The following is a 27,965-nucleotide window of genomic DNA, read 5'->3' on the forward strand; positions in this document are numbered from 1 at the left end:
GGCACAGCATCATCCACTTTCTAACCGATATATAACGTGTCGGAGTATCAAGTTTATAGGGACGCAGAAGAGAAATAGGATAGCAGAGTTCTCTTCTTTATTAGAATAGGTCCAAAACTGAAATCAGCTCACCAAGATCTAATTAAGACAGCATCCAAAGGAAATCATGCCTCCAGGCCAAGGCACAATCTATGAATATTGATGAATTGGGTTTACTCTTCTTTCCATGACCTCCAGCTTTTGATTATTAACATCCTAAACCCATACACCTTATGACGGCCCAAGTATCATCCCAACCAAGCAGTCCGAACCAACAAGGCCCATCTTCCGGCGCGTTGCGCATTGTGTCCATCAGGTGGAGAAGCGCAATTGACGACTCATGATAATCTCCCTCTCCCTCCCAGTGATCCAAACTCGATTCCCATTTGACCTCGAGGAGTCTTCTATCGCTGGCATAGAATGTGTTCGTGTTTGCTCCGCTTGCGTCTTCGAGAACAGGTGCCTCCTTTTTTCGTTTCAGCCTGTGGTCGATGGGCCATAGCTTCCCGAATGGACTGACATAGCGATGGAATAGAAATAGTTTCAACAACGTTCCGTGCAGTCCTCGTATGGTCTTGCCCTGCACGACTGGGCTCCCCATTTGGGGTCGTATTCTATTGCGATGTGCTTAAGTCCGTTGAACCCTTTTTTCTTTGATCCGATAGGGATGTCATGGTTGACTTGATCCCATTGAAGGTTGTCCAGGAGGTCTGGCTGCAACACGAAAAGGTCTTGGTGCGGAAGAACAGTAAATAAATGGGGACGATCGCCATAGGGGGGAAAATAGCCAGTTGCCGGCATGTCGAATCCGCCAGGGGTATCCGTGGGGTGCCACTCTCTCGTGCGATGCCTGCGCCAATGATCCCATTCCGGGCTTCTGAAATGCTTGTCCATTATGATTCTTGACTCTTTGCAGGCTTTCCACAGTCCTCCATCGAGCAAATACGTTGACACATTCTTTTTACTGCAATTGGCGTCGATTCTGTCAAAGTATCGTCCCTCTAAAGGTTCGGCAAGGCGATGTTCGGGAAAAGCACGAAAGAGAGACACAAGGTTGCGGGCTCCAGTGTGACGGTCCTTGAAAGAGTTGTAAATCCGAAAGATATGTGCGCCTGGTTGCGAGGTCCAGATAGCGAACTTCCAGATCTGGTCTCTCAGTTCTCTGGGCAACTCGCGGAACCGATGAAATGTGGTCGCCATGGCTGACGATATGGATAAAAGTATGAATGATGAGGATTAGGGCATCATTAGTGGATGAGAATAGATATTAATATCCCTGGATCTAATAAGCTTCAGAGAAACTTCGTCATCTGAGTCACGATTAGGCTTTTCGGTTGCATATAGACTCGCCGGTGCATCAATCATTGAACATTTGGCATGAAAAGAGTTAAACCTTATAGTTATTTGTAAGGTTTACAGGAAAGGGCATTCGAAAAACAGCCGTCACCGAGCCAAGGTTACATACTAAAAGAAACTGATGCACTCAAGATATGTCGTCCCGATGGTAAACCAGAGCGGTCCGATAGTCCGTTTAGCGAGAGACAGCTGGCACCTTGGGTTATTCTATCGAAAGACACATAAACATTCAGAAGGTGTTCAAAAACCCCGATCGTAAAACCTACTGTAATGTGCTTCGTCAAAGGGGGCAGGTTAGCTGCCTACCGTCCTGAGCTGATAATAGCATAGGTCGGGCCTGCGTTGAGCGATACGAGAAATGGTTGGGGTTGAGGGCTATATGATAGGAATAAATCATGGGCAAGAGCATAAAGTGATCCAGAAGTGTTAATATTACGGTGCGTAACCAACACCTAGGTTAAGATGCCTTGCTATATTACCTAATAAGCAGAGCCAGGGTCACAGTAGGTAGACTACACTTTGCCGGAGCTGGAAGAGATGGCATGCAGCTAGGGGTTCAACTTACGGTCAACACTCCTGTTTATCGTTTTCGGCGAGTCTTTTCGGCAAGTCAAGGAGCTGAACCGCTCAGCCTGATCGCACTCCCAGGTGGTTTGAGCCTAAATCATCTTGAAGAGCAGGGACAGCCCGTCTTTATTCAGTCCTTGGGACTGTGACACGAGATACCACTTGCAAAAAAACTCAGCCGCGAGCGTCGGTGGTTGGAAGGTGTCGAGAAGCAGGCCCTAGGCTGACCTGTTGTTGTCTTCTTGGCTCTTTGGCTCGGTGTGGGCGGTGACCAACCAGCTGTCACCGTTAGCCGGCTGTGAGCCGGCTTTGAAGGTGGCCTGCAGCGAGAGCCTGATCCGCGACCGCGAAACCTCTTCTCCTTGTTTCTCCCTCTCTTGGTGTGTGTGCTCTAGCCGTCTTCACCATGTCTCGATGGCATACCTCTTGGTGTGACTCGCCTCAAGTCATTGTCGAGAAGCATCTCCCATCCTGCAAGGCCTGCGGGGCGGTGCCAGACCTAGAATCGCTCGCTGCAGCACAGCGGAACGTCAGCACCTTCCCGCCAATCCCGCCTGATGAACCCATAGGAGAATTTGATCTGCATTGGCCTCACGATGTTCCATACGAGCGGCATCAAACTAGCCAGCGTCATGAAGGTAAGTGCAGGCGAGGAATGTGAGGGTGGAGACGCAGAAGCTGACAATCACATTTAATCACTCAAGAACGTCAACCTGGCAAGCACAGGCAGGAAAGAATTCGCTCCAAGCCCTTGAAACCATCGCCTATATACAGACGACGCCTGGCCCCTAATGAGATTCGTCTCCTGTGTCTTGATGGGGTCGCGACGGCTTCATATCCCTTACACGTAAATCTAGAGATTCATAATCAGCGTCGATGCCCCGTATATAAGACAGTCTCTTACACATAGGGTGGAGAAGACGATGATAACTCCAAGAGCTATCCCATCTTTATTAAACCCTACTGGGATATTCTGTTCCAGACAAAGAACTGCTAAGACATGGTGCAGTTCCTCCGCCCTTGGGGTGGAATGAAGAGAGTATGGGTCGACGCCATCTGCATCAACCAGGGAGATGACGAGGAGCGCAACGCCCAGGTTTCAAAGATGGCGAGCATCTATCTTGGAAGCCGTCGCGTCACTGTGTACCTTGGAAAAGATCTGGTTCATCTGACGTAACCTGACGAGTATCCAGCAAGACAAAGGCTGGAGGATGTAGTTCTGCCGCACACCCACAATGGCGATGCCGAGGAATTGGGCTTTTATAAGTTGCTGGGTAGGAGGTACTTTGGGCGTATCTGGATCATTCAGGAGCTTATTCTGCCCAGACAAGTCGTCATTCCAGTGGAAGACGGTGAATGGTGGGCAGACCATATCACTGGCTCCTCGCTTCCCTCTTGGCTGCAGGAGAACTCGCCAGTACCATGGATCGAGAACATCGCTCAAGGTGGTCTTACCGGCAAAGATATCTACGAACTCGTCAGGGCCACATGGAGCTCCAAGGCATCAGACCCACGAGACCGAGTGTTTGGCGTCCTGGCTCTTCAAGACAGCAGCGCCCTCCGACCAGACTACTCTTTGTCTCGCCTACATGTCTTCATGGGACTATTCGCCCACTCTCTGATCATTCTGAAGCACCTTGAGGTTCTCTCTAGTGCGTTAGGCTTCTCCACGCCTGATGGCTGTCATGAGCCTCCCAATCAGGAAATATCTGGGCTGCCAATTGGGCTGCGGAAGCCGACGGAAGCCGGCGGAAGCCCGAGGCATCGGCCTGAGAGAGCAATGTAAGGAAAGGGAAAACGCAGCTAGCTAGCTGCTCGGAAGCCGACCGGACTACGAGGATCTGAGAGCTACTGAGGTTATAAGGGAAAACGCATACAAAGCAAGTAGGGCAAGAATCAAGACCGTCACATCTCATTACCTACCTGCACGAAGCTCCATAGCAGCTTGACCTCCTCACTCTCTTCTACAACCTTTGCCACTGACAATGGCTTTCCGTCTTGGATGCCGGATTGGAATAGTCCCACCTTTCAGTGGACTCCTTCCGTAGCCAGTGACCAAGATGCGGCAGCAAAGTTCTTTCAATCCTGGAAGAGGCATAATATACCGACACCGCGGCCATTGACACGATCGCAATTTGACCAAGTTAACAATCCAAGAAAGGTAGTTGTCCAGTTCACTACTGAATGGAGCCGTGCGAAGGACAACTGCGAGCTAGCAAGAGATACACGGATCCGCGACATCGAATGGGTGCAGGCGGTCCCAAGTAAACATTTCGTCAACCCGTTGGCGGAGGAGGAGATACACGAGCTAAAACGACAGCCCTGGCACCGAAACGCTACCATCGACTCTGCCACTGGAAACTTGAAGATCAACTTGATTCATCTCATCGGGTTCTCTTCCAAGCCCATCACGGTGGGTAAGGATGAGGTCATGTCCATCTTCGAAGTAGAAGCTATCGGGGTAGATGCTTCCATGTACCTAGTCACAGACGTACCTCTTAACCAACTCATCGAACCGGGCAAGGATCATCTTTTCCTCCTCGACGACGGGAGTGAAACGTCCTTTGTCTTTCTCATCCTAAGAGACGCCGGAAACAAGGGGGCCTTACCAATGTTCAAACTCATAGGTTGCTGCTACCAACTTTACTTCCATGTCTATGCCGACAGCTAGTCTCGGGAATCTGTTTGCTACCTCGACGATTCAGACGGCGAAATGCAAGAGCGGGTCGTTATGGGGTCCGTACGGCGAGGGGGCGATGCATTGTTTGTTCACGACCTTTGGAATCGGGAACTAAGCACACGTGGCGAACCTTCGATCAAGGAGTCCATCTTCAAGGATCAGGACAAACCACTCTTGGATGCCCTGTTGATATTGATGCCTAGTAAATATCTCATCTCGATCGTCTGTCTTGGTCTTCTCAACGACCAGAGAGGCACTGTACCAGCAGCTTTCCTTGAGGCATACAGCAGCTGCCTCGACGAATGTTTCCATCCGGTTGTGAGCGGAGATCATGTCGAGCTTACAATACAACCCGAAGACTGGCACCGGATCGGCAAGTCAGTGTCTTCTTCGGAAACGTTGCGACTCTATAGTGAAATGAGGTACAGCACGACCGAGAAGCGGAAGAGCTCGCGAAGGCTCCGGTTCCCCCTCATTAGAAAGGGGGGGCGCCCAATTCACCTTCGAGCTTCAAAGGTGAAGTTGATGGACGCGATGGAGAAGACGGCGACATTTTGCGCCTTTAAATCTTTGGACGAGACAGAACGTTTTGAGTTGGAGGCTATGCTGTCGATTTGGGGGCAGGGGATGGGAAAGGAGGTGCTTCGTCCAAACTGGCCACATGATATTGTGGAGGGGTTTGACATGGATGGAGCCAGGATGACTGTTTGCATTATGTAGTAGTCGATTTTATTTAGCTATGAGTATGCTACTGTTTTTCTGTTATCATGGAAGGGCATGTTATACGTGTTAAATAACGGTTGCTCTATCTGGTGTTGGGAGCATACGAGTCTATACTGTAGTTTTCAACCGAGTTCTCAGAGTGACGTTTATTATTAGCCAAGCAAAGCTTGGAGTTTTCAAGAAGCGTAACTGGATTTTAAAGGGGCCAGGGGACGAGATCTGGAGGGAGAGACCACACAAGGGCAGCCTTTTACTACAGGGTTTCAAACAAGACGTAGCTGCCATACCAAGATAGCAATAGAGAACAATAAAACGCGTTCTTTAGAAAAAGTCACTCTCAGCGCCATATTGTCTTGATTGCCTGCATAAGAGTGTACGATGGAAGCATCTGGAAGCACACCTTATGGGCTAGAACTCAGAGCTTAAGGCCGCCTGGGCGAGAAGGTTGCAGTCTATTCGGACAGTTTCTGAATATTCATCCCCGAAATGCTGCCTAGATCAAACCTACCCTGCAGCCCTACAGAAGAGCGTCTTACCTTCCTACTTTAACGTTAGTATCCTCCTCGGTGACATGCCCTTGCATCCAGGGATCAACTTGTGTTTGTAACAAACCTCGACGTCAGAAGCCAAGAGAAGCCAAGTAATTGCCAATTTGCTCGGGTCTAAGGATATAAGAGCCAAATTAGCAACCATGGCAAACTGCCTTTGACTTCAACTTGTTGAGCGTTGTTATGTAACAAGCACGAGAGGGTAGTAACGGCGATCGAACGATCAGCCCTAGGCGCCCTTCATCGCACATGACAGTGTTAGGGCGGAGCCCAGACAGACACCATAGAGATTAGACAAGCACGACGAGAGGGCAGGCTTCTCCCAAGAAAATGCAAGATCACAGTGGTCGAGCAATGATGGCTGGCGGGGACGGCGGATACGATAGCCACAACTCCAATGCATATGCACCATCGGCTGAACCCTCGGTGATGATGGAAGAGGCAGACGTAGCTCAGCCTCGAATGCACTGTCGAGGTCAAAGCTCCAACTGTCCGCGTCTCCGCCGCGACAGTTGCAGTGGCGCAAACGCTAGAAAGCCACTATTTGAGCTTTCGTCTTCCGTCGCGAAGGACGTGATACGGGAGGATAGACACGTGGCTCCGTTCTTTCGAAGAAGCCGGCCCTGGATGGCAACTGGTGCCCAGCCGACTATTGATGCCATCAGTCTTGAGAGAATGGTTGATCCGTGGCTTCGAATCGAAGGCCAAGGTCCGTGGGCCACGACGATTCCAAAAGCGAGGGTGGTGTCGCGTCAATCAGCCTCATGACCCCGCGCGATGCGACGATGCCTCCTTCACACCATCTTAACAGCCTGGAACCTGGGTCCTTGTCAATCCGGGTGTCGTGATAGGATGCAACAACTTGTCACCGCATTTGTTTCTCAACGGCGCTCAAAGTCTAGAATCCGCGTCAGGCCAGACTGGTCCTGGTGCAGAAGGCTAGACGCACTGATCTACAGTGGGAGCACCAACGTGATTTGCCGAGTTCCTGTCCTCGCACACGAAACTTTCCACGACCTGCCCAAACCAAGACTTGAGAGAGTTGTGGCTGCTGTCACTGGGCAGGTCTTTATTGGGCTGCCCAGAGAAGGGTTGCAGTGCTTCGTGTGTCTTGGCTCTGCTGATGCTTGGCATTATCCAGTGGCTAAAAGGAAGCAATTCGCTTTGGGGGTTTGCTTGTGAATCTCGTCGCTTACCCCGGAAGAGAGCTGTTATGCCCCGCCGCTAGTCGGGTCGTCTGTTGGCCATATGACAGACTGTTTGCAACACTACGAGGGAATATCTTGGGTAAACGTCTCATTATTACACATGGTCGGTGTACGCCCTGTCTCACTCTCTGATACGGTACCAAGATGCACTTTGCTCACATCTCTCAGTGCATTTCATGAGAATCATCAACTCCCCAACAAGGTGGTTGTTCACACGGGCCTTTGCTTCATGGCTCCCATCTTCTCGCAGACTTTACCTGGTACATCACCCAGGGCGATCAACGAGGCCGTGGTAGCGAGGGCCGTGAGAGACATGACCGAGGTGGATTCGGCGACCGGCACAGACGCCATCGTCGTCGCCGTATTCCTCGGCATCGCCCTCTACAACTTCATCGAGCTTAACTTTATCATTCTCGCGACATTCAAGCGAAAAAGCGGTCTCTACTTTTGGAGCTTCATCGTGGCAACATGGGGCATACCGCCTTATTCTATCGGATTTCTTCTCAAGAATTTCCTGCCCAACACCAACAGCTACATTTACGTCACGCTGATCGTGGTGGGATGGTGGCCTTTAGTGACTGGGCAGTCCATGGTGCTGTACTCACGATTACATCTCGTTTTGCGAAAGCCAGCCTGGTTGAAAGCGGTCCTGATTATGATCATTGTCAATGCGGTCATTTGCTACGTTCCCACAACCGTCATGGTCTACGGCGCAAATTCCTCCAACCCGGGTCCCTTCATCACGCCATACTCGATATATGAGAAGATCCAGGTCACCTTCTTCTTCATCCAAGAGATGATAATATCTGGACTTTACATTTATTCAACCACGAAGATATTACGGATCGATGCCGTCACAGGGAGGAATGAATCTCGCGATGTGATGCGGCACCTCATCGCAGTGAGCGTTATCGTCGTCATCCTAGACATCACCATCCTCGCTTTCGAATACGCAAACCTCTACTACCTACAAACAAGCTACAAGGCTTTGGCTTACAGCGTCAAGCTAAAGATCGAGTTCAGCATCCTCAATCGGTTGATAGTCGTCACCCAAGGTCGCAAGTGCAGTTCGTGCCTCCAGAGCACGGAATGCAGCGGTGGAATGCACAGCAGTCGCAGACAGAGCGATGGAGGGAGACCTTTTCAGCCTCGACATGGATCACGGTCTACAGTAAGACCGGGTTTTGGTTCTAGAGATGATAGTGGATGCATCGACCGCCCTGGAAACAAAGATGGTAGTCATGCGTGAGACTCGGGCAGCGGAGCTCAACATATGGATTATTAGCATCATGTCTGTTTTAATTAATACAGGAGGATTGAGATGTCGGAACACACTCCACGCGAATGCACATATCGTCCAAGGCAGTCATGGTAGAGCCTTTCAGCAATATATAGACCTTGCACCGATTGTCTTGAACTTTTGAAACGTCCCTGGAAGAAGCCGGCCCTGTCCTGAGCTACGTCTTGATACACAGACACGCACAAGCAGGAGCCACGAAAGACAGGAAATCGCCAGCCGAGGTCAGACACGAGGATCCAGGAACGGAGACCGAGACACAAGCCACCGGATGGCGACGATGCCATCATCCCGGGGGAGCGGGGCTAGCTCCCCTCACGTCTCAACGTCATCTCGACATCACGTCGTAAACCCTCTCCCGTTGACGTCGAAAGAAGCACCTCCTCACGAAAAGCAGACCCTTCTCTTTCTTCTCTTCCTTGGAATCTCTACATAATTTTCTTGATTCTTTGCAGGAAAGCTGAACTATTAATCAACAACATGTCTATGCACCGAGCATCCCTCAGCGTGGTCCGCACCTGCATCCGGCCCGGAATCGGCGCGGCCCCACTTCGCCGATTCCAGGTCCGGCAGCAATCCACCGTTAGCAGCGACGGCGACATCGGCGGCCTTGGAGGCCAGCAGGCGCCACCACCCGGCCGCGGTGGCCGGGACTTTATCAAACAGAACTGGTACTGTCTTGCTTCCAATGGAAATGCCATGTACTGACTGATCACGTAGGGTTCGTCTCGGAGGTGCCGCTCTGATCATTGCGATCGGCGTGTCGTACATGTCCTCTCCACCAAAGAAGACCGAGTCTAGAGATGTCAAGGCTGCCAATTCCACCGAGATTGGTATGCAGCCGCCAACCAAATAAAGGTCTATGACCGGAGTGGTCGTGGACCAGGAGTGAGGGACGTGAACGAGACATGGTGGCAATGGTGCTTACCATATGACGATCGCTGGTATATCATCGTCTGCAATAATGGATGGTTAAAAGTCTCGTTCTTTGGGTTTCAATAATTGGGAGGATAATAAAGGCCTGGCTCGATCCTATGTAGGTAATCAGACTGCTGAAATTGCAAACGTCTGCGTATGGATACTCGCTTTCTGCTCTCTTTTCTCGTGGCCAATATCGACGGATGGCACGTTCGCAAGGTGCCTCCAGCTCAGTAGCCACCCATCTCACGGAACCTGGCTGTCTATACCTTTCCGGCATTCTGGGTTTTCCTCATCCCGTTCTACGTCAGGATGCAGGAGGGTTATGTGCATCCACCAGGACCATCGGTGAACAGGTTAACCGACATCCGTCCCATCTACGAAATAGTAATCAGGGGTGATTCCACAGAGACAGGGAAGGGTGGCATGTTAAGAACCGCTCCGAGGTTATTATTGGTGGACCAATTTTGACGCAACGATCTGCGAAAACAGATCGTCGTCGAGGGCTTTATTGCCGGCGTGGAAGAATAATCCCCGTCGTTTGGATGCAACACGAGTGTTGCAACTCCTCCTCGAAAGCTCTCCTCGGTCACTGCGGTGTGCCGCCGCTTCTGTTCGGCAAATATGATCCAGTTATGCTTAAATTAAGCATCGGAATAAACATCCTGACATAGACCTTGTCAGGTGTCGCACCAAGCTAGCACTCCGTGTTTCAGTTCATCAACCTCAAACCCGCAATGCCTGTCATTGGAGGAACCCAAGAGAGATCTCCAATAGCATTAGAAGCTGCGTAAGCTCTGCGTTTCGCTCAGATCGATGTGGATCGGAGAATTTGACACTTCCTGGACAAACACCGTGATCGGCGACGGAATGGAGGTGAAGGATTAGAACCCCGTAAGGAGTCTGTGGGAACATGATAGGGGTGACATATTGAGAGACCGACTGGATATAAATATCTAAGAGAACACGCACCCACAGCCAGAAAGTACAACAGCACAAACTCGCAGCAGTGTTTCTGAAAGTCCACAACAATGTCCTCCCTTCGTCAATCTCTTGTCACCTTGGCCTTGGCCATGCCCATCGCCCTGGCATGTGTCGCTAAGAACTCTATCCCCGAAGCCACCGAGACCATCTCCAACAACGAGCCCATTGAGGTTGCCGCTGGAGATGTTTTTGACGGCAAGGGAGCTCGCTATGACCGTGGAGCTGGTGCCTGCAAGAACCAGGAAGAAGGAGGCAAGGCGCTTGACTCCTCAGATGTATGCAAGGCTAACAGACTCAACTACAGGTCAGGCTGATACCGTCTTCATTCTTCGAGAGGGCGCTACTCTCCGCAACGTTATCATTGGTCCCGATCAGCACGAGGGTGTCTACTGCATTGGCGGAGGCTGCACCATCGAGAACGTGTGGTTCGAGGACGTCTGTGAAGATGCCATCTCCATCGTACGTCCTGCGCAAACCGTTTAACAATTGAGCAGCACTAACTCAGAATGTAGAAGGAAGATGCTGCCGGCACAACCACCAACATTATTGGTGGAGGTGCCTTCCACGCTGCGGACAAGGTCATTCAGCACAACGGCTGCGGAGCTGTCAGCATCAAGGACGTGAGTCAAAAGTGAACTCCCTAATTCTTCTCAAGCTAACCAGCCCAGTTCTACGCCGAGGACTACGGCAAGGTCTACCGTGCCTGCGGAACTGTAAGTATCCCTTATTCTCCAAAGTGCGAACAATATGCTGACCAAGCCATAGTGCGACGCATGCAAACGCGATGTTCGCGTAGAGGGCGTTTCTGCTTACGGTGGCGGAGAGGTTGTGGGCATCAACGTCGAGACTGGAGATACTGCTGAGCTTGTCAACGTCTGCACAGATGCCAAGACGCCTTGCCAGCTCTACGATGGTCCTGGCTCGAAGGCTGGCGAGTGCTAAGCTGTGACGCTGTGTGAACAGTGCTCTTTGTTGTCTTTCTACGCCGTTGAGTTGATGAACTTCTTGTTCACGGGAAAGCATGTACATTCCTCCTTCAACCACCTCATTCTATGATATCAATCCCATTATGACTTGGCCATCCAGAACAAAGCGTGTTCTCCTCGCCTTACCCCTACGATGCTTGTTGCCACTCAGCAGCCACTCCAGAGCTCCAACTCAAAGATGGTTGTCTCACTGCGCCTTCGGCTAGCCACCTGTCAACTCGGCCTCACGCTCGGTTCTTACATCTCTCAATTGGCTCATTTTCTGACCCAGCCGCCCGCAGGCGGCCCGGACCGGGCCCAAGGGGGCTGGGGATTCCGCAAAGGGAACTCCCCCCACAGTCATCTGCAGCCACACTGCCAAGATAGTTTTCTCTTCTCTCCGGCTTTCCGATATTGATCTCGCAACACATCCTCCTGTCTGCCTGATTAAAACATTGGTGTGCTCTGCCCTATAGCTTACTCAGGTATCCATGTACTACTCAGGGGACAAGGCACATGAGAGATCTCGAGTTCAGCGACCATTATAGAATAGACGGACTATTCTATCGCATGGCATTTTTGATCTTTTTGCCCCTCAATCTCTAGGCAATAGGTTCCAATAACAGTTCGCGGGCCGTTCACAGTTGGAGCATACGTCTGCAGCTTATCAGCCTTGAGGCATCCGTATTTCAGCACCGTCCCCAGGTACCACTTAATGCCATTGCTATCCAACCTCAAAACCAAACGCTACTATACACCGTTATCTTGAAAGTAGCTTGAAAACCGCCCGTGCCAGGTTCTTTCTCCCATCTCGTGACGCTTTTATTCGCTTTCAGACGTCATCTTCGGTGTTTCGGTAAAGATTGACTATGAAATGGCTTCATGTGATCAATTTGAGGCCATCAACCCCAAAACCTCCTGACTTTGTTCGTTTAGGTATCGATTGCAGATCGACAGGAAGGTCGCCATACGCGCGCTTGCAATGGATCCCCCACGAAATAAGAGACAATGAGTTACTCTTGCTTGGCTGTTGGTTCAGCATGTCTGATCCTCCGGCAAATCTTGCCAGCGGAGACCATGCTGGAATCTGCTCGTCCGAGAATGCATCATGCATGAAGCAGGCAAGTCGACTAACAAGGCTGTTATCACAGGGGTCATGTATGAGCATTAGTGGCCCGTATATGCTCTATTCGACTAATTCCACGAGTTCTGCACCTCCATGAGCCTTGTTAGGCAAGAGGAGCGGAGGCGCGCAAGCCTATCCGCATCTCCATGATGTGAAGGCCATGTTTTTATGTCCACTTCGATGGATTTTCCATCCAATGGCCGACCACATTCTCCCATACGCAAGCCAGTCGTCTCAATGCTGTTGTCAGCTCAAACGTCCCCCCGCAGTCACCCATCAGTCTGAGATCGTCGCTCGGCCCCAATACAGTAGATATGTTTCTGCTTGGTGCATGTTTCGCCGGCTCTATACATACATGCTGGAAAGGGGCCAGTTTCTAAGAAGCTGGTTGCCGCTGCCAGTCAATTAGATGCAAGGCTTGTGACACGAGTCATGCAACCTGACTCGTAGCTACTCAGAGACCTGTGTTCCTGACGTGGGATTTGACAGAGGGAGCTTGCCGAAGAAAACGCTTAAAGATGGGGTTGACAGGGGGCTGCAGATGTTGTCTTTGACTCGCCGTCCCTGTTGGTCCGTCAGCCGTGGATGACGTCCCGAATGCTTGGCTGCATTTCTTGAGTCAGGTCAGGAGAATACAGACCAAACAGGCAGCGCTGATTAGCAGTCGTCTGTGTTGCCGCAGTTCAGAGATCACATGCTAGGTACTGCACATGTTACCTTGCGGCCTCTCCATTCTCCCTATTCCCGGTGAGAATTTCCCCCCAGACTGACCGTCGTATTGCATGATGCATCCTGACGAATTACACGGCGGTTATCTGTGCTCTGCGTTGGCGGCCGTTAGCTGTACCCTGGTCTTGCAACATCACAACTGAATGATCGTAGCCAAGAGGGGCGGTCCACCATTGTGTACTCACTGCAACTGCCGAAGCTGACCACCCATCACGACAGTTTGCATCCTGCCCATCCATGCAAGTGACATATCTCAGGCGGCTTCGTGCGCTGTAACCATCGGCAGCCCCTACCTGCCTATAATGGATGCGATGAATCCCATAATCCTTCAAGATTAAAAATTATATCTTGGCAGGTCAAGAGAAGTTGTGCAGGGCCAGCCGTGCCTGTAAAAGATCCCTGAATAAGATAGACCCTTGCTAGATCTCGATTGAAATTTGATGCAGAATTGCGCTATTTCGGGTTCACCGGTGTTGCAGTGTGTTTGAGACATGTTCCCTCTATCAGTTTCTTGAGCAGACACTAAATTGTTACTCACTCTCCCATACAGACAATTCTCAACACTTCCAGCTCTTTGTCTAAAAGGCATTGGAGATTTTTGATAGCAGGGGGTGGACCAATAAGGCACAGTAGGATAAAAGCAGGGGGTGAATGCAGCCCATGGCAGGTGGGCAGGGTTAAAAAATGTATTACCTGACGCATTTCTGCGCGACGAGTGATATCGCTCAGCCAGCCTTTTATCAACTGATCCCCCACGAGCCATCGACATAGCTGGCCATGCAGACTTGGCAATGATGGTGGATGCGTCATGCGCGCGCCGCCTTCTGAACCGCGGGTTGCCCGTTTCTGGCCATGTCGTATGTCTCTATCAGAGCGCCTACACCGGCAGCTTGGCTTCAGTCTCAGAGCATGTGCGTCGGCTTCATTCGACTATAAAGCGACATGGTTAATTGCAGCTTCTGGCTCGTTGTACTCCCCTTCACCGAGTTCGAGTGCTACGCTCGAGTCACGCATATCGCCATGACAATCTTTCATGCAGCGCTCCTCCTTAGTATTGCTGGTTCCGCAGTTGTGAGTTGGAAGTCATCACTCCCATCTCATCACAGCTCTAACAAAAGTGTGGCTATTAGCTGGCCTTTTGGTTCTTGGCACTAGTCATTTATCGACTCTTCTTCCACCCCTTGGCCAAGTATCCGGGTCCAAAGCTAGCAGCATGCACCGAGGTATGTCAAGTTAAGCATACAGGCGCACCAATGATGCCATTTTTAACCATGGCCTAGCTCTGGTTCGTTCGATCATGGACGGGAGGATATCACCCATTTGTCATGAGACAAGCGCACGACAAGTATGGCGACGTAGTAAGAGTCGCACCAAACGAGCTCAGCTTCAGATCTTCGGCAGCACACAAGGACATCTACAGTCAGGCCCCCAAGGGGAAAGCCCCATTCCTAAAGAGCAAAGTCTTTTATAACGTAGGCCCCTCCATCGCTCACCCCGACATTGTCTTCACAAGAGACCCCGAGGACCACCGAGTGCAGCGGAAAGCTCTCTCCCATGCGTTTAACTCGAAAGGCCTACGGGATGCCGAAGACACCATTCAAGAGCACACGAGGCTTTTCGTAGAGCAGATTGGCAAGCACGCCGGCCCTGGAACCAAGGGCGCCGACGTGACGGCGGTTTACAACTGGCTCACGTTTGACGTTATCGGTGAGTTGAGCCAGTGATCGCTCGAGTATTGTGCACTCGACTCACAAAAACAGGTGTTCTTACGTTTGGGGAGTCTTTCGAATCCGTGTCCAGCTGGCAATCCAGTGTTTGGGTTACCCTCCTCTTGAACATGGCAAAGCATATGACGTATCTCCCTGCGGCAGAGAGGCTGTCTATTCCACCCTTTGCTCTGGGTGCCGTCATGCCCAGCGACGTCAGCAAGAATGCCGCCTACCACGACAAGCTCACCGAGGAGAAGATCAGCAGGCGGATTGGGTTGATCAAATCCAACGGCCGTGAGGATTTCTTTGCATTTATCCTCCGCAAGGGCAACTTTGATCCGGTTCACCTCCGGGAGCAGGCCAAGCTCTTGATGTTGGCTGGCTCCGAGACAACGGCCACGTTTCTGGCTATGGTGACCTACCTCTTGCTCAAGAACCCTGTGTCGATGGGAGAACTCCAGCATGAGGTTCGGTCCGCATTCTCGTCCGCCAATGAGATCACCGGAGAGTCTACAAACAACCTCAGCTATCTACAAGCCGTTATCGAGGAGGGTCTTCGAATGCTGCCACCATCTCCGATTGGCCTCCCCCGTGTCTGTCCCGGAGCGACGATAGATGGACACTTTGTCCCAGCAGGCACCGACGTGTCAGTTGACGCGTATGTTCTGGGACACGATGATCGCTACTTTCCGGAACCGGATGAGTTCCGACCTGAGCGTTGGATTGGCGACGACACTGGCAACGAAAAGGATGCGAGCCGTCCATTTTCTTTCGGTCCACGTGCTTGCCTGGGCATCAACCTTGCATACCTAGAGGCTAGGATTGTTCTTGCCCACATGGTCTACGCGTACAATTGGGAATTGGTCAACAAGGACCTAGAGTGGTTCAAGGAGGTGAGGCTGTGGACACTCTGGGAGAAGCCAGAGCTGTACGTCCGGTTCCATCGAAGGGATGTTTGAGCAAGAGAAATGACCTCTGAACACGAAAGGGGGAGCGGGTTTCGACGCGTCAACTGAGCATGTGAAGGGATGGTTTTGTCTGCGGTATTTTCCGTGTGATCGCGCGTAGTCGCGTGTGTGGGGATGGTCACCTGACACACCAAAACCGTGATGCCACAAGTGAGATACCCTACACCCAGCGGTTTTTTTTAGCTCTCCCCGAGCGTTTAATACCTGAAATCTGAATGCTAGTTCAATACCTCTGGTTCTATTAGTAGCCTTCATAGACAGTGATAAGGAGTCGTTGTTTTGTGAGAGAGAGATTATGGTTGTGTGGCCCATTATAATCGTTCTCCTGCAATCTCCCTTGCTACCTTCCAAACCCAATCATGCAATTGATGCTTACAGCTCCTGACCTTTCGATCAGAGCATCTTCTGACGACACTGCTTTGGGGCCGATTCGCTCTATAGCCCCTCCTTTGAGTCCTTCTTTACCATGGAACTTCAAACCAAAATTCTCCTGCTCTGAGAGTGAGCTTCCTGATTGAACCATGTCCGGATTAGGATGTGCTGCACGTGACATCGCTCTCCCCACACATTGTCGGCAAGAGGAATTAAACCGGCCTGGTGGGTAGGACAGTAAGGCCGTAGCAATAAGGTCAGATTGAACATTTTTTTCAAGAACAGCTGGAGTCTGAGTCACGTGAATATTCGGTTGACCCTCTGAAGATTTTGTCTCTGAAGCCTTGCTGCTTGGCCATCCCCAGACAGCTCGACCTCGACATGAGGCTTCCTGTCACCCTCAAGAAACAACCAATCAGAAGCCAGCCTCTATGGCTCAGTGGTAGAGCGTGTCACTAGTAATGACAAGGTCCCAGGTTCGATCCCTGGTGGAGGCAGTCAAGTAGTCCCCAAGTGGGACATTCGCTTTTTGCTCCGTGTCCACATTGTTTCCCGAGCGATCCAACTTCTCTTGTAAGGATTTAAGCGTGATTGGCCCGATATTTTTTATTTATTTTTTTTTTTTTAGCAAGCCTCATCCCTGCTATTTCTCCTATCAGTTAACGGCTAGGATCCCATAGCAGTTCTGCCAGTATCCAGGTACTCCTCCCTCGGCGGTCGAGGACATCAATGTTTAGATCAATATTTCTTCCTTGTGGTAGCTTCTGCTTCCCATCTTGCAGGGCTCGTGTTACAAGGGGCCAAGCCAAGGTGCTAGGTGATTCGTGGGGTTCTCTGATCTCCACCGTATCATCAACATCCTAAGCTAAACCGAACTACATGTTTCGACTTTGGGAATCTTCTCTAGACGACAGAGGCTCCAGGACCTGGAGTACCTGGTCAGCCTTAGTTTTCCTCCTCGCGCCTTTGCCGCTTGTCTCAACCGAAGGCCAATAGGTGGTGGCGCTAGGTTGGTGCCGCCAAAAGCAGATACATGTCCGAGAGCCACATGGTCAGATTGTGACAACCGAAACTTCTGCTGGACAAGGTCTTTGAAATGGAATTTCCGTACATTTTACTTCGTGTCCCTCTCAACCGTGTGCTTGTCGGGTTTCCAAGCCCATGATATGCGCATGGCACAACCCATGTCCCTTCGTGTTTGCGCACCTACCCGGTCAGGCCACTCGACAAATGGGCCTCTGTTGCGTCTCAAAGCTCAAGCTCTCTATCAAAACAAAGTTGCGGAAAATGACAAACTTAATAGGGGACTGGCAAAAGCACACACGTGGCCCATCAGACAAGGCTGGAATGTGCACACCTCAAAACAGTCAAGACAACAAGACTAGCCGTGGCGCTTTCACCACCAACCCAACAGACAACAAGTGATGCATGATGACTAAAAACAGCCAGGGGTTGGTTATTCCCCTCAATCCCTAACCCCGCTTTCCGTTCCGTCGGATCTTGCACTCTGCAACCCTCTTCCCGTTTGATACAGCCTTGAACATGTCCAGCCCTCCTCAAGGGGTGACGACCCCTCTCGAGGGGCCGAGAAGCACTGGTTTGCGGGTTAAATCGCCGTCGAAGTCGCCGTCTGCTTCTCCATCGCGACAGAATGAGCTGATTCCTGCTGATGATGTGGATGTGGGCGCTATATCCTGTTTTCGGCCCAGGAGTGCCACTAACAGCTTGTAGGATGATCCTGATGGCGATCTTGATTCGTCTCTAGGCTCTGATGCGTAGGAAACGTATAAATTGCTAAATGCGGTTGGTACTGATGGGTTCTATAGAGAGAGTTCAACGGCCTCTGTTTCTGCCAGTCTCCTCGAGTACCGCCAAAGTCAAGGACGTACCTATCACAGTGACAAGTTTGCATCGAGTTATTTCTTCCCAAACGATGATCAACAGCTTCAATCTATGGATATGACGTGCGGCTCCAGATGGATCGATGTCGGTGAAATGAGACTGACCTGAATTGCAGCCACCACTACTTGACGCTTCTCCTAAACGACGACCTATTTCTTGCACCCCTGAAGGCGGATAAACTTCAGGTACTACATCTCTCACAAAAATCTTATTGGCCAACCAGTATCTGAGCTAACCGTCAACGAATTGATAGAACGTCCTTGATGTTGGAACTGGAACTGGTGGGTTACTAAACGGCGCTCACCTGAACGTCTGCTAACGATCATTTCAAGGTATCTGGGCCATGTAAGATAGCCAAGGAGGGCTATGACTACATTCACTAACCAACTCTAGCGAATTCGCCGATCGCTATCCCAACGCTGAAGTGACCGGCACCGACCTTTCGCCTTGCCAACCGACCTGGGTTCCCCCCAACGTTCGCTTCGAAATTGACGATGCCACCCAACCGTGGGCCTGGAACGACAACCACTTTGACTTCATTCACCTTCGATACCTGTTCGGCGCCATAAAAGACTGGGGCACTTTGTTCAAGGAGGCATACCGCTGCGCTACCTCTGGAGCCTGGGTGCAAACTGTCGAGGCCGATATCGAATTTCGTAGCGACGACGACACGATCAAGCTGGAACCGGCTTTTGACACTTATCACAAACTTTTCAGAGAGGGTGGCAAGGCCTTGGGGAGCTCTTTCTTTGTTCATGAGGAGCAGACAAAGGCGTTTCAAGAGGCCGGCTTTGAGGACGTCAAGATTGTTGACATCAAGGTTGGTTTCTCGCAGGTTTGACGGAGCTGGCTGACATGATGCATTTTAGTTCCCTTGCGGAGGATGGCCAAAGGATCCAAAGCTTGCTGAGGTTGGACGATTTGTCCAGCTCACATTCGAGAATGACGTTGACGGTACGAATACCTTCCTTTCCGAGCCGAATAGGCTTCTGACAGCTGATATAGGTTATACCACTATGATGTGGCACGACGTTCTCAAATGGCCCAAGGATGAGTACCAGCTGTTCCTTATGGGCTTGCGCAAGGCAGTGCGCAACCCGAAGGTTCACAGCTACCTGGTTGCGCGTTACATATACGGACGCAAGCCCGACCACGGACAGGCAGAATGAGGCATGATTCCATAAGCAACAATGGCTTTCAGCAATTCTGTACTTTGTTATTTTTCTAGACCTTACGTTTAACGTCCTATCTCTTTGTACATTCTGTGGAGAATGTGTTGGCGGGTGTTTTCGCTGCTCTCTTGATAAAAGACGGATCAAGATGTTGGAGTCTTCCTCAGTTTGCATCGAATATTGTCTCCTAACTTAATAGCGTCATGTACTTGTATATAATCGCAACTGTTATTGATGACATGTGCTTGTGCGTGTAGCCTCTAGTGATATCCGTGACGGCCCATCGGTGGGATTGCTCAATGTTCTAGAGACTAACTTGAGGCGACAACTGTCGAAGACGGAATGAAGCAAGCGATCATTGGCTCGACATGCAAGCTAATTGGAGCGCATGAATGACGATCTCGTTGGCATTAGGCGCGAGTACCGGCCGACGCTTGGGTATCATCACCCGGGGAAATGCAGGTCCATCGGATATACGGCTTGGAAATACGGGGAAATAGATTTGCCGTTCTTGTGCATTAGCGATGGCGGGGTAAACTAGCTGGAATGAGCAATGATAGCCTTGAGGTTGATCCGACGAGGCATCCGAGTCAAGTGCCGAAGTGGTATTCGGATTGATGGGGCCGATACTGGTTGTGTCACCTGGGCATCTCTCAGATCATTGTCACCTTGCGGGACTCATGAATGATCTCCTGGAATCTTGTTAGGGGTCAAGAGGAAGGGTCTTTTTTGATGCACTGGCCCCAGGCCGAGTCACGCCAGCTGTGAGATACACGGAAGATCTAATGAGAGAACGGAAGCATCCTAAACACAGGGGTATCCTCTGGAAAAGGCTCTGATGGGATGTCAATCAGCTCCGGCTGCAAGAAATGCGCCAGCTCGCCTTCCCCAGGATCGACCTGCGCCGCAGACCATCCATCTCCAAGCCAAGCCAACCTGTTCCCCTCTTCCCCAGCATTATCCTCGCTGTAAACGTAGTCAAAGTCCTCCCAGCGGGGCGAACGCAGAGTCTCCATGGCGTGTAGCGCGCTGCCTGGCCACACACCCGTTATGCGGTCGCCTCTGCCGCCCTTGTTCTTGTACCAGCTGCTGCACCTGTCCAGATAGACTGTTCCTTTGAAATACTCGTCAATGATCCGGGAGAAATCTCTGACTCGTGCTGTCTTGGGCTCCATGCTCGAAATGCCTTCCTTTTGGAGTTTCCGTATACACTTGACGATGTAGTCCCCGGTCCTTTCGATCATGGTTGTGAGGGGGCCCGTGCCGATTGCTGCATTCGGACCCAACATCATGAAGTAGTTGGGGAAGCCATCTGTGGCGAGGGATAGGTAAGTCTCTGCGTAGGGCTCGAATCGCTGTTGCATCGTCTGGCCATTCTTTCCAACCACCGGGAATGGTGGAGGAGCAGAGGTTTGGAACCCAGTGGCGCAAACCAAAATGTCCAGCTTCTTCTCCTCCGAGCTTTGTAGGACTAAACCTGTTTCTGTCGCTCTGGCGATAGGGGTGTTGATGAACTCAACGTTGTCTTCTGTGAGGGCCTCGAGATATCCCGGACCAGGTGTCAGCCGTCGACAGGTCACGCCAAAGTCTGGCAGCAGCGACTCAAAGATGTGCGGTTTGCTCTCTAGTTTCTTTCGCATGAGTGCGATCAGGTCCTCTCGTGCAAGCTTCTGCATCTGGGAGTCCTTCATGGTGAGAGAGTGAGCCGAGTTGCCATCTCTCTCAATAGCAGTTCGAAAGTTGAGGTAATACTCGGGGTCCGTTGCAAACTTCTTTCTTTGCTCAGGAGAGACTGTAAAGTGTTAGCGTTCTCTTCGCTCCAGGTATGTGATATGTGATGACTTGCAGACTTCATCATCTATTCCAAGACTCTTCATCACAGACTCGCCAATCGGCTTGGAGATCCATGTCTTGCTTCGAACAAAGCAGCTGAGATTAGTCCCAGGTAATCTCTGCAACTTGGGGATGATCTGAATCGCACTGCTTCCACCGCCGATGATACCAATTCTCTTGTTCTCAAAGTTGACACTAGTAAGAAAGAATTAGTATACCTTGCGTGGAGGGCGCTTGTCGTAGCATACCTCTCGTCCCAAGACGCAGAGTGCATGACCGGGATCTTCATGTCCTGGAGTCCTGGGATATCAGGCCAGGATCTCTCGTTCAGAGTGCCCCGGGCACTGATGACAACATCTGCCCTATCCTCCAAAGTCTCTCCAGTCTGTAGGTTCTTGACAGTGACATGCCTAAGGTCCCGTCAGCCATGGTGGTGCAAGAGTTATCGGCTTGTCTGTCTTACCACTGGGATGTCTTTTCATCCCATGATGCGTCAAGCACCTTGCACGAGGTTTTGATGAAGCGGTCTACAGAGTATCGCTTCGTGACTGACTCGAGATATTGGAGGATCTCTGGTCCTGGAGCATGCGACTGGCTCCAATTAGGATTGGGTGCAAATGTGTACTGATATGAGTGTGCTACGACTGTTAGAAAGGACGACCACCTGCCCTAAGGTTTCTTACATGGAATATCACAAGCGCAGCCCGGGTACCGATTCTCATACCACGTCCCTCCAATCCCAGAGTTCTTCTCGTATATCGTCAACTTGACATTGCGTAGCCGTTCAGGTATTCGAATGCCGCAGTAGATTCCAGAGAAGCCAGCGCCAATGATGATGACGCTGATAGGGCGGAAGTTCTCGACAACTCGGGGCTTGGGAGGGACGTCAGACCCTGGGGAGCTTTGAGGAGTTGTAAGGCCGTTTAGAACAGCGTGTGTTGTTTGGGTTGGGGTCTGTGGTGGAGTTGAGACACGAGACATGGCTGTTGGAGTGGTGTTTGGGAGCTGGAAAATTGCAATGACGGAATGTGAAACCGGGGTAGCGGAAGAAGAAATGTGTTCAGCGGAACTACGAGACACGGGGATGGATATAAGTTTGGGCGGTCTCTGGTTCACAGCCCTATATCGCTTCCATTGAGCCGGAAGGACCATGTATGCCTTACCTTACTCCATGCTTTCTACGAAAACCGGGCCGGGGACCTGCATTCAGCTCGGGTAATGCTCTCGATTCGGAAACGTATATCCTAAACATGAACGGACTTCATGCAGTATCCGAGACAATGCGGGGGAAGAGGGGTCACGCTGCTTCCCTGTTTTGGCCAACGGGAATAATAGTTTTGCAATATGAGCATGCACGCTTAACGCGGGTAAGAAAGAGGCGCCTGAGGGGACTGTTGTGCATCGTAGGACACCTCGGAGCCTGACTGAGGCAACACGTAATACTTTGTAATACTCCATGAAGCCCGGGGCAGGCCTAGCCATTACGCCACATGGGATCCATGTTGTACACTGCTTCGACTGAGGTTCCATACACCGCACTTTGCATCTCGGAAGGCTTCCAGGCTCGGCTATGCTCGGATGTTGGGGTCGAATAGAGAGTAGAACATGCCCTGTGCTGTGTGAGGATGCACAACCACTTGACTCTTCAGACATGACAGTGTAGATAAGGAAGCATTGAGTCTGAATTATGCATTACTGAATAGTGGATATTATTTGAAAAACTAGTTGGTACATTAAATATCTACTCCTACTAAGAGTATGTAAGCCACCCGTGCCAGGCATTCCTCATCCTCTCCGCCCTATCCACGGTCAGATAGGCCGAGTTGGCCAGGGACACCTGCAGTTGCTTAAACTTGGCCGTGGACGCGCCCTTTTCAAACAGCATATCCAACTCAAGATAAGAAAGACCCTTTGTTTCCGGTAACCGGAACCAGCAGTAAACAAGACAAAGAAAAGCTGTCCCGGCATATACAAAGCATGACTTTCCCTCCACGTCCCAAGCTGTCGGGTTCAGCATTTGCGGCGCTATGACGTTGTTGAGAATGGTGAAGAGGTTGTAGATGATTCTTGCGAGGGCGATGGTTTTGACTCGTAGGCGAGTAGATGGGAGCTCGGCGACAATGACGTAGCAGGTTGGGCCAATGGTGAGATTGTATGCAAATGTGGTTGCGATGAGGATGGAGCCAAGAGACCAGTTCAACGCCTTGTGGCCCTCCAAAACCACGGCTAGGATACCGCCCAGAGTAAGAAGACTGGCTGAAACTGCAAGACCTGTAAGGTATAGCTTGCGGCGGCCGATGTGAGACAGAAGGAACCAAGAGATGATACCTCCAACCAGAGCCATGCCATACATTCCAGTGGCAAGACTGAAGGACTTTGATGAGTCAAAGCCAGCCGCTTCGAGGAAGTAGGGTGCATAGCCTGTCAAGGTCCATCCACATAGTGCTTGGCATGACCACACCATGCAGCAGATCTCGGTTCGACGAAGGTTGGCACCTTTGAACAAATCGGCGTAACTTGCGCCTCCGTAATTGAGCTTACGCTCGACTTTGTTAGTGTGCTCCATCACGGCGATCGTATCATCGATGTCGAGGTTGGAACGCTTGGTCAGACGTTGGAGAGCATGCCGCGCCTCAACCTTTCTCTCACGTCGGATCAACCACCCTAGGAGACATGTTAGCGTTATTCAGGCTCGGGATGGAGGATGACTTACATGGGCTCTCAGGGGCGAAGCAAATTCCGACGAGTAGTGGGATGGCCCAAGCCCACTGAAGAGCAAAAGGGATACGATAGGACCACTCGGAGTTGTTGTGGATCAAGGCACGGAGGATGCCAGTGCCAAGGAGTTGGCCAATGACCCAACACATATTGACGTTACTTAGAAGACAGGCGCGGATGATGGAGGGGACGACCTCGGCGGCGTATGTAGCTGCCAAGGTTTGGATAACTCCCCATGAGATACCTGCGAGTTTAATTGTTAGCTGTGACTGCGCCCTTGCAATGTATGTGAGTGAGGGGAGGGGAGAAGCCGAGAGAGATAGGGGCCAAAGAAAAAGAGAAGGGGAAAAAAAGAAAAAGAAACTTCCACATACCACAAAGTGCCTGAGAGATAAGCAAGACGGTAATGTTGTGAGCAAAGAATGCTGGAAACACGGCCACAAGCAGCCACAGAAGACTAATGATCATCATCTTCTTGTAACCAATCCTGTAAGTGACCCATCCATGCACAAACAGGCCAATGACCTCGCAGCCGACGGCGGCATTCTGCAAACCCATCTGCCAAAGGGGTGAGATCTCGTAAAGAGGACCCTTTGGTGTCTCGGATAGTTCTCCATAGCGACGTCGGAAGGAAGGAAAGGCTATGAAGCCCGCGATGAGTGACTTATCATAGCCTTCCATGACCACCGTGAGGAAGAGTAGTAATGACCACCCGATGGCCTTCGGGTACTGTTTGCAGCAGTTGATCAAGGTCATTTCCTTCTCAGCATTCAAACCCCGTTGAATCTTCCTCCCCGTATCGTCGGAGCTGTGAGATGCACGAGGGATCCATAGTACATCCCTGGCATTGCCTGGCTGTTCCTCTGGAAAGGTAAAGGTAGGCTCGGGTTCTTGGACATGTGAGACATGGATGTCTGTCTGGATGATCACCGACTTGGAGTTTACGGGAAGCAGGCCGATGTCGTCTTTGCTGCTGTTCCCCGAGGTGTCATTCATTTTAGAAAACATGGTGAATTAAAAAGAAAAGATAAGGAGCGGAATGCCTTTCGGCGGTTCGTGAGATCGACAGTCCCAGCGTCAACTAGACCAGGTTAACGCTGCACCAGACATAATGATATATACAGTCCGATCCTTTGCAGTGGCATGTCTGTCTGCCTCGGCTGGGTATTCTCCTCTAGACTGGGGTAATTAGCCATGCACCCCAGGTTCAGCTTTCCGGCCGTATCTCGGCGGCACGCGTTTTGATGGCCAAGGTGGATACGGGGACTGTCTTTGGGCGTCATGCGAGGAGCCATGTCGGGCTCTTGCCTTGTTTGGTTTGGGATCTTGTGTTTGTTCTATTCCGTTTACGAAGGAACCTGTGGTTGTTCCATGTTGTGGCTTTCCGAGTTACTGGAACGGGACATGGGTGCTGAACTGTTGATCGAGATTGGGCCATCATACGATGGATGTCAGATGAGTGCCGGAAAGATGGCAGTCGAAAATATCACGATTTTAAAAGCACGAGACTTGGTGCGTGCTCTCTCGAGTCGGATATGAGCCAAGACGTTGAAGACATTTACTACACCACCAATAGCGACCTTTTTCGTCACGATGCAACCGGATCCATACTCACTGAGCATCAAGTTTCCTGAATACTTACTCTCATTCACATGACAGCAGGTCGTTTCTTGTGTTTCGAGTTGTTGACTACCTTACTGTTTCGGACAACGACCGAGTCAGCCACCTCAATAGATCAAGTAACTATTACCCAAAAGAAGCCAGAGCGTCGTCGAGATAAAGGTCAGGAGGCGACGAAGAATTTTTATCACAGCATCAAACCATCTTGACTTTCCGCTGCCGACTTTAACCGTTGCCCGATTATCCACCTTCTCCTGAAGCTAATCCCCCCCACAAGAATTCCCCATGGAGAAAGGTTCTCTAGCGTGTAGGCCCCCTATTATTCATAGCGCGAGTCTCGAAGATGGCGGGTGATCATCGCCCGCCGTCCGCAAGAGGCACGTCACCAATGAGAGGCTTTACCGGCGCGGAGGCAAACGGGCGCTAGAAGACGTTGTCGTGTGTCAAGTTTCGCCGAGAGAAGGCCTAGCGACCGCAAATAGTTGGAGAACTTGAGCTCGATTTGGGGACCTGCGTCGTAAGGCTGTTCAATCACAGGCGCTGGCAGGGATTTTGACTATCGGCCCTTTCCTCAGCCCCTGCGTCTCGTCAACCCACACCAGTTGTCAAACTAGACTTTTTTTGATGGTGGCAGCCAGGGTTGGGGCAGGTTCTAGATTCCGAGCAGGCCGAGGCTGATGGGAGGGAAGCATCTGACAAGAGTGAGCAGATTTGCAAGAGGGAGTAGTATTTGGTGTCTGCGGCCGCCACCTATGCGCCGCGCTCGGTAGAGTTCTTGGCGCAGCTGTCCTGGGCTTGAGATGTAGAAATAGGCCCGGTTCCATGGTTTGATACTCAGCAAGGAGACAAACCTGGGTGGGCTCGGTTATGCTTTTCTGCTTCCATTACTGCATCCACTCAACGAGGTTGACTAGGGTAGCGTCTTTGGACATCCGGGGCCCCGCGTGAATGGGATTAAAAGGGCCGATATCTTGGAGTTTATGGCTTCAAGCGAGTGAATATTGCGCCCTGATAATTGATGGCTTCAAGGTTAAAGAGTGCATGAGTCGGCGTAATGATGTGATGAACGAGAATGGTGATACACAAGGCAAAGGAGACTGCGAGTTTCGTCACATTTCACGCCGCAGCAAGATGTGACTTTCACCAACGGGCCGAAACTGGAACAGGATGCCATTCGGGGTCACTCCTTGTCTCAAAGAACCCATTTGCAGTGCGCCTTTGCTACCGTGCTGGCGGCCTCTTTTGAAGACGTCATTGGCGACAAAAGCCATTTATTTACAGGAGTAAAAGCACAACCTTACGCGCAATCCTGGCATTGAACTCAATGATGTTCAAGGCCGAAGTGAAAAAAGCCAGGCAATACCCCAACAGAAATGATTTGCATCAGGCAACACCGCAATCAACATGCAAATGGCCTTTAAAGCACTTTCACATACGCGTCAGCCGGCTCGACCCCAAGGCAACAGTCTGGCTTCTTGCTGCCTGCTCATCTTGTAAAAATGGCTATAAGAGGCCGCGTCCATCCCTCACTCTCAGATTTCTTTTCTTTTCTCTTCATCCGAATACAGGGGCATTAACCTACCCTATGAGGTTGACACCGAGGGAGGCATATGCTGGAGGGAGATCTACTCTCGACCATTGCTCCTCATCGGGTTCGCCTGGTGAGGGAATTTTTGAAACGTGCTTTTGTTTCATTGCGTTCTGTCTTTTAAAGACGGTCGTGAAGAAGCTGATCTGGATGTGACGGAATATGGGGATGAAGCCCGGAACTGTGAGATTTACAAGCGTATTTGTTGTACTCTTAGGCAAAGGCCTCTTGGTTGAAGGTTCAAGAGCAATGTCATGGAGAAGGACTCTTTTTCACATGTACTAAATAGTTATTCAGGGCCATTTCCAGCTTCTTCTCTGGTTGGCGATGAAGCTTCATTCACATGCACATAAGGATTGCAATTTCTTTTTAAACTGCGTGCAGTTGATCAATTTCTTACTCTAGCTCTACTTCAATATATTCATTGTCCAAAGAAGTGTTATCGTTACATATTAGCTCGAGCAGAGCATTGTTTTCAATACTCATCAGGACTCAGCTCCTCCATCTTCTCGATGTCTAGTTGTTGGCCATCTTTTCCACAAGCTCCACCATCTCCTTGTCGCGAGCCTTGATTTCAGTGGTGGTCTTGATCAGAGCCCGCGTCACCTTCTCCCTCTCTTGGAGAGTTAGCTTCGCAGGCGCGACTCCGTCGGACCCGTAGAGGACCAGCCTGTGGATGTCCTTCTGCTCCTTGAGTCTCTGGGACTCTTGCCTGGCTTCGTTGAATCGCTTGGCGGCGGAGATAGTAACCTGGTCAGAAGGCATTTTGGTTAGCTTTCTTACTTGGTTATGGGGTAAGGTGGGATTTAGTTGTTGGTGAGAGAAGACCGTTTCTGAATGTCGGTTGACTGTTTGTGTTGATGATGGTGAATTCTCTTGATTTGGTGATTGCAGCTGGTTTATTAGTTGTTGACTTGTTTGGTCCCTGCGTTCGATTTCTGGT

The 27,965-nt window shown here is 50.8% G+C and overlaps 8 protein-coding genes and 1 non-coding gene across 9 annotated transcripts; 7 read left to right on the plus strand and 2 right to left on the minus strand.

The window, feature by feature from the left end:
* Positions 1-2,962: 2,962 nt before the first annotated feature.
* Positions 2,963-4,633, plus strand: LRP88_04157 (uncharacterized protein; the record flags this gene model as incomplete). The annotated part of the gene is made up of 3 exons (XM_083240736.1): positions 2,963-3,092; positions 3,156-3,618; positions 4,120-4,633. The coding sequence occupies 3 exons, from the start codon at positions 2,963-2,965 to the stop codon at positions 4,631-4,633; spliced, it is 1,107 nt and encodes a 368-aa protein (XP_083104026.1).
* A 2,801-nt stretch (positions 4,634-7,434) lies between these two features.
* On the plus strand, positions 7,435-8,370 carry LRP88_04158 (uncharacterized protein; the record flags this gene model as incomplete). Its single annotated transcript, XM_083240737.1, has 1 exon — positions 7,435-8,370. One exon carries the CDS (start codon positions 7,435-7,437, stop codon positions 8,368-8,370), a length of 936 nt encoding a protein of 311 aa, XP_083104027.1.
* Positions 8,371-8,898: 528 nt separating this feature from the next.
* On the plus strand, positions 8,899-9,274 carry LRP88_04159 (uncharacterized protein; the record flags this gene model as incomplete). Its single annotated transcript, XM_083240738.1, has 2 exons — positions 8,899-9,089; positions 9,139-9,274. The coding sequence occupies 2 exons, from the start codon at positions 8,899-8,901 to the stop codon at positions 9,272-9,274; spliced, it is 327 nt and encodes a 108-aa protein (XP_083104028.1).
* A 1,093-nt stretch (positions 9,275-10,367) lies between these two features.
* On the plus strand, positions 10,368-11,262 carry LRP88_04160 (pectate lyase; the record flags this gene model as incomplete). Its single annotated transcript, XM_083240739.1, has 5 exons — positions 10,368-10,536; positions 10,625-10,779; positions 10,833-10,940; positions 10,989-11,033; positions 11,086-11,262. 5 exons carry the CDS (start codon positions 10,368-10,370, stop codon positions 11,260-11,262), a joined length of 654 nt encoding a protein of 217 aa, XP_083104029.1.
* Positions 11,263-14,082: 2,820 nt separating this feature from the next.
* On the plus strand, positions 14,083-15,808 carry LRP88_04161 (cytochrome P450; the record flags this gene model as incomplete). Its single annotated transcript, XM_083240740.1, has 4 exons — positions 14,083-14,211; positions 14,271-14,363; positions 14,421-14,847; positions 14,901-15,808. 4 exons carry the CDS (start codon positions 14,083-14,085, stop codon positions 15,806-15,808), a joined length of 1,557 nt encoding a protein of 518 aa, XP_083104030.1.
* Positions 15,809-16,614: 806 nt separating this feature from the next.
* On the plus strand, positions 16,615-16,686 carry LRP88_04162. The gene has a single exon. It is a non-coding gene; the product is annotated as a tRNA-Thr (tRNA).
* Positions 16,687-18,148: 1,462 nt separating this feature from the next.
* LRP88_04163 (class I SAM-dependent methyltransferase) lies at positions 18,149-19,260 on the plus strand (the record flags this gene model as incomplete). The annotated part of the gene is made up of 7 exons (XM_083240741.1): positions 18,149-18,153; positions 18,207-18,276; positions 18,345-18,372; positions 18,424-18,436; positions 18,485-18,911; positions 18,961-19,045; positions 19,097-19,260. 7 exons carry the CDS (start codon positions 18,149-18,151, stop codon positions 19,258-19,260), a joined length of 792 nt encoding a protein of 263 aa, XP_083104031.1.
* Positions 19,261-22,846: 3,586 nt separating this feature from the next.
* LRP88_04164 (uncharacterized protein) lies at positions 22,847-24,822 on the minus strand (the record flags this gene model as incomplete). Its single annotated transcript, XM_083240742.1, has 3 exons — positions 22,847-23,760; positions 23,810-24,058; positions 24,189-24,822. The coding sequence occupies 3 exons, from the start codon at positions 24,820-24,822 to the stop codon at positions 22,847-22,849; spliced, it is 1,797 nt and encodes a 598-aa protein (XP_083104032.1).
* A 2,716-nt stretch (positions 24,823-27,538) lies between these two features.
* Positions 27,539-27,787, minus strand: LRP88_04165 (uncharacterized protein; the record flags this gene model as incomplete). Its single annotated transcript, XM_083240743.1, has 1 exon — positions 27,539-27,787. One exon carries the CDS (start codon positions 27,785-27,787, stop codon positions 27,539-27,541), a length of 249 nt encoding a protein of 82 aa, XP_083104033.1.
* Positions 27,788-27,965: the final 178 nt, after the last annotated feature.

Source organism: Fusarium phalaenopsidis, assembly GCF_050370095.1.
Source record: "Fusarium phalaenopsidis strain FUZ10S chromosome Unknown contig_32288, whole genome shotgun sequence".
NCBI lineage: Eukaryota > Fungi > Ascomycota > Sordariomycetes > Hypocreales > Nectriaceae > Fusarium > Fusarium phalaenopsidis.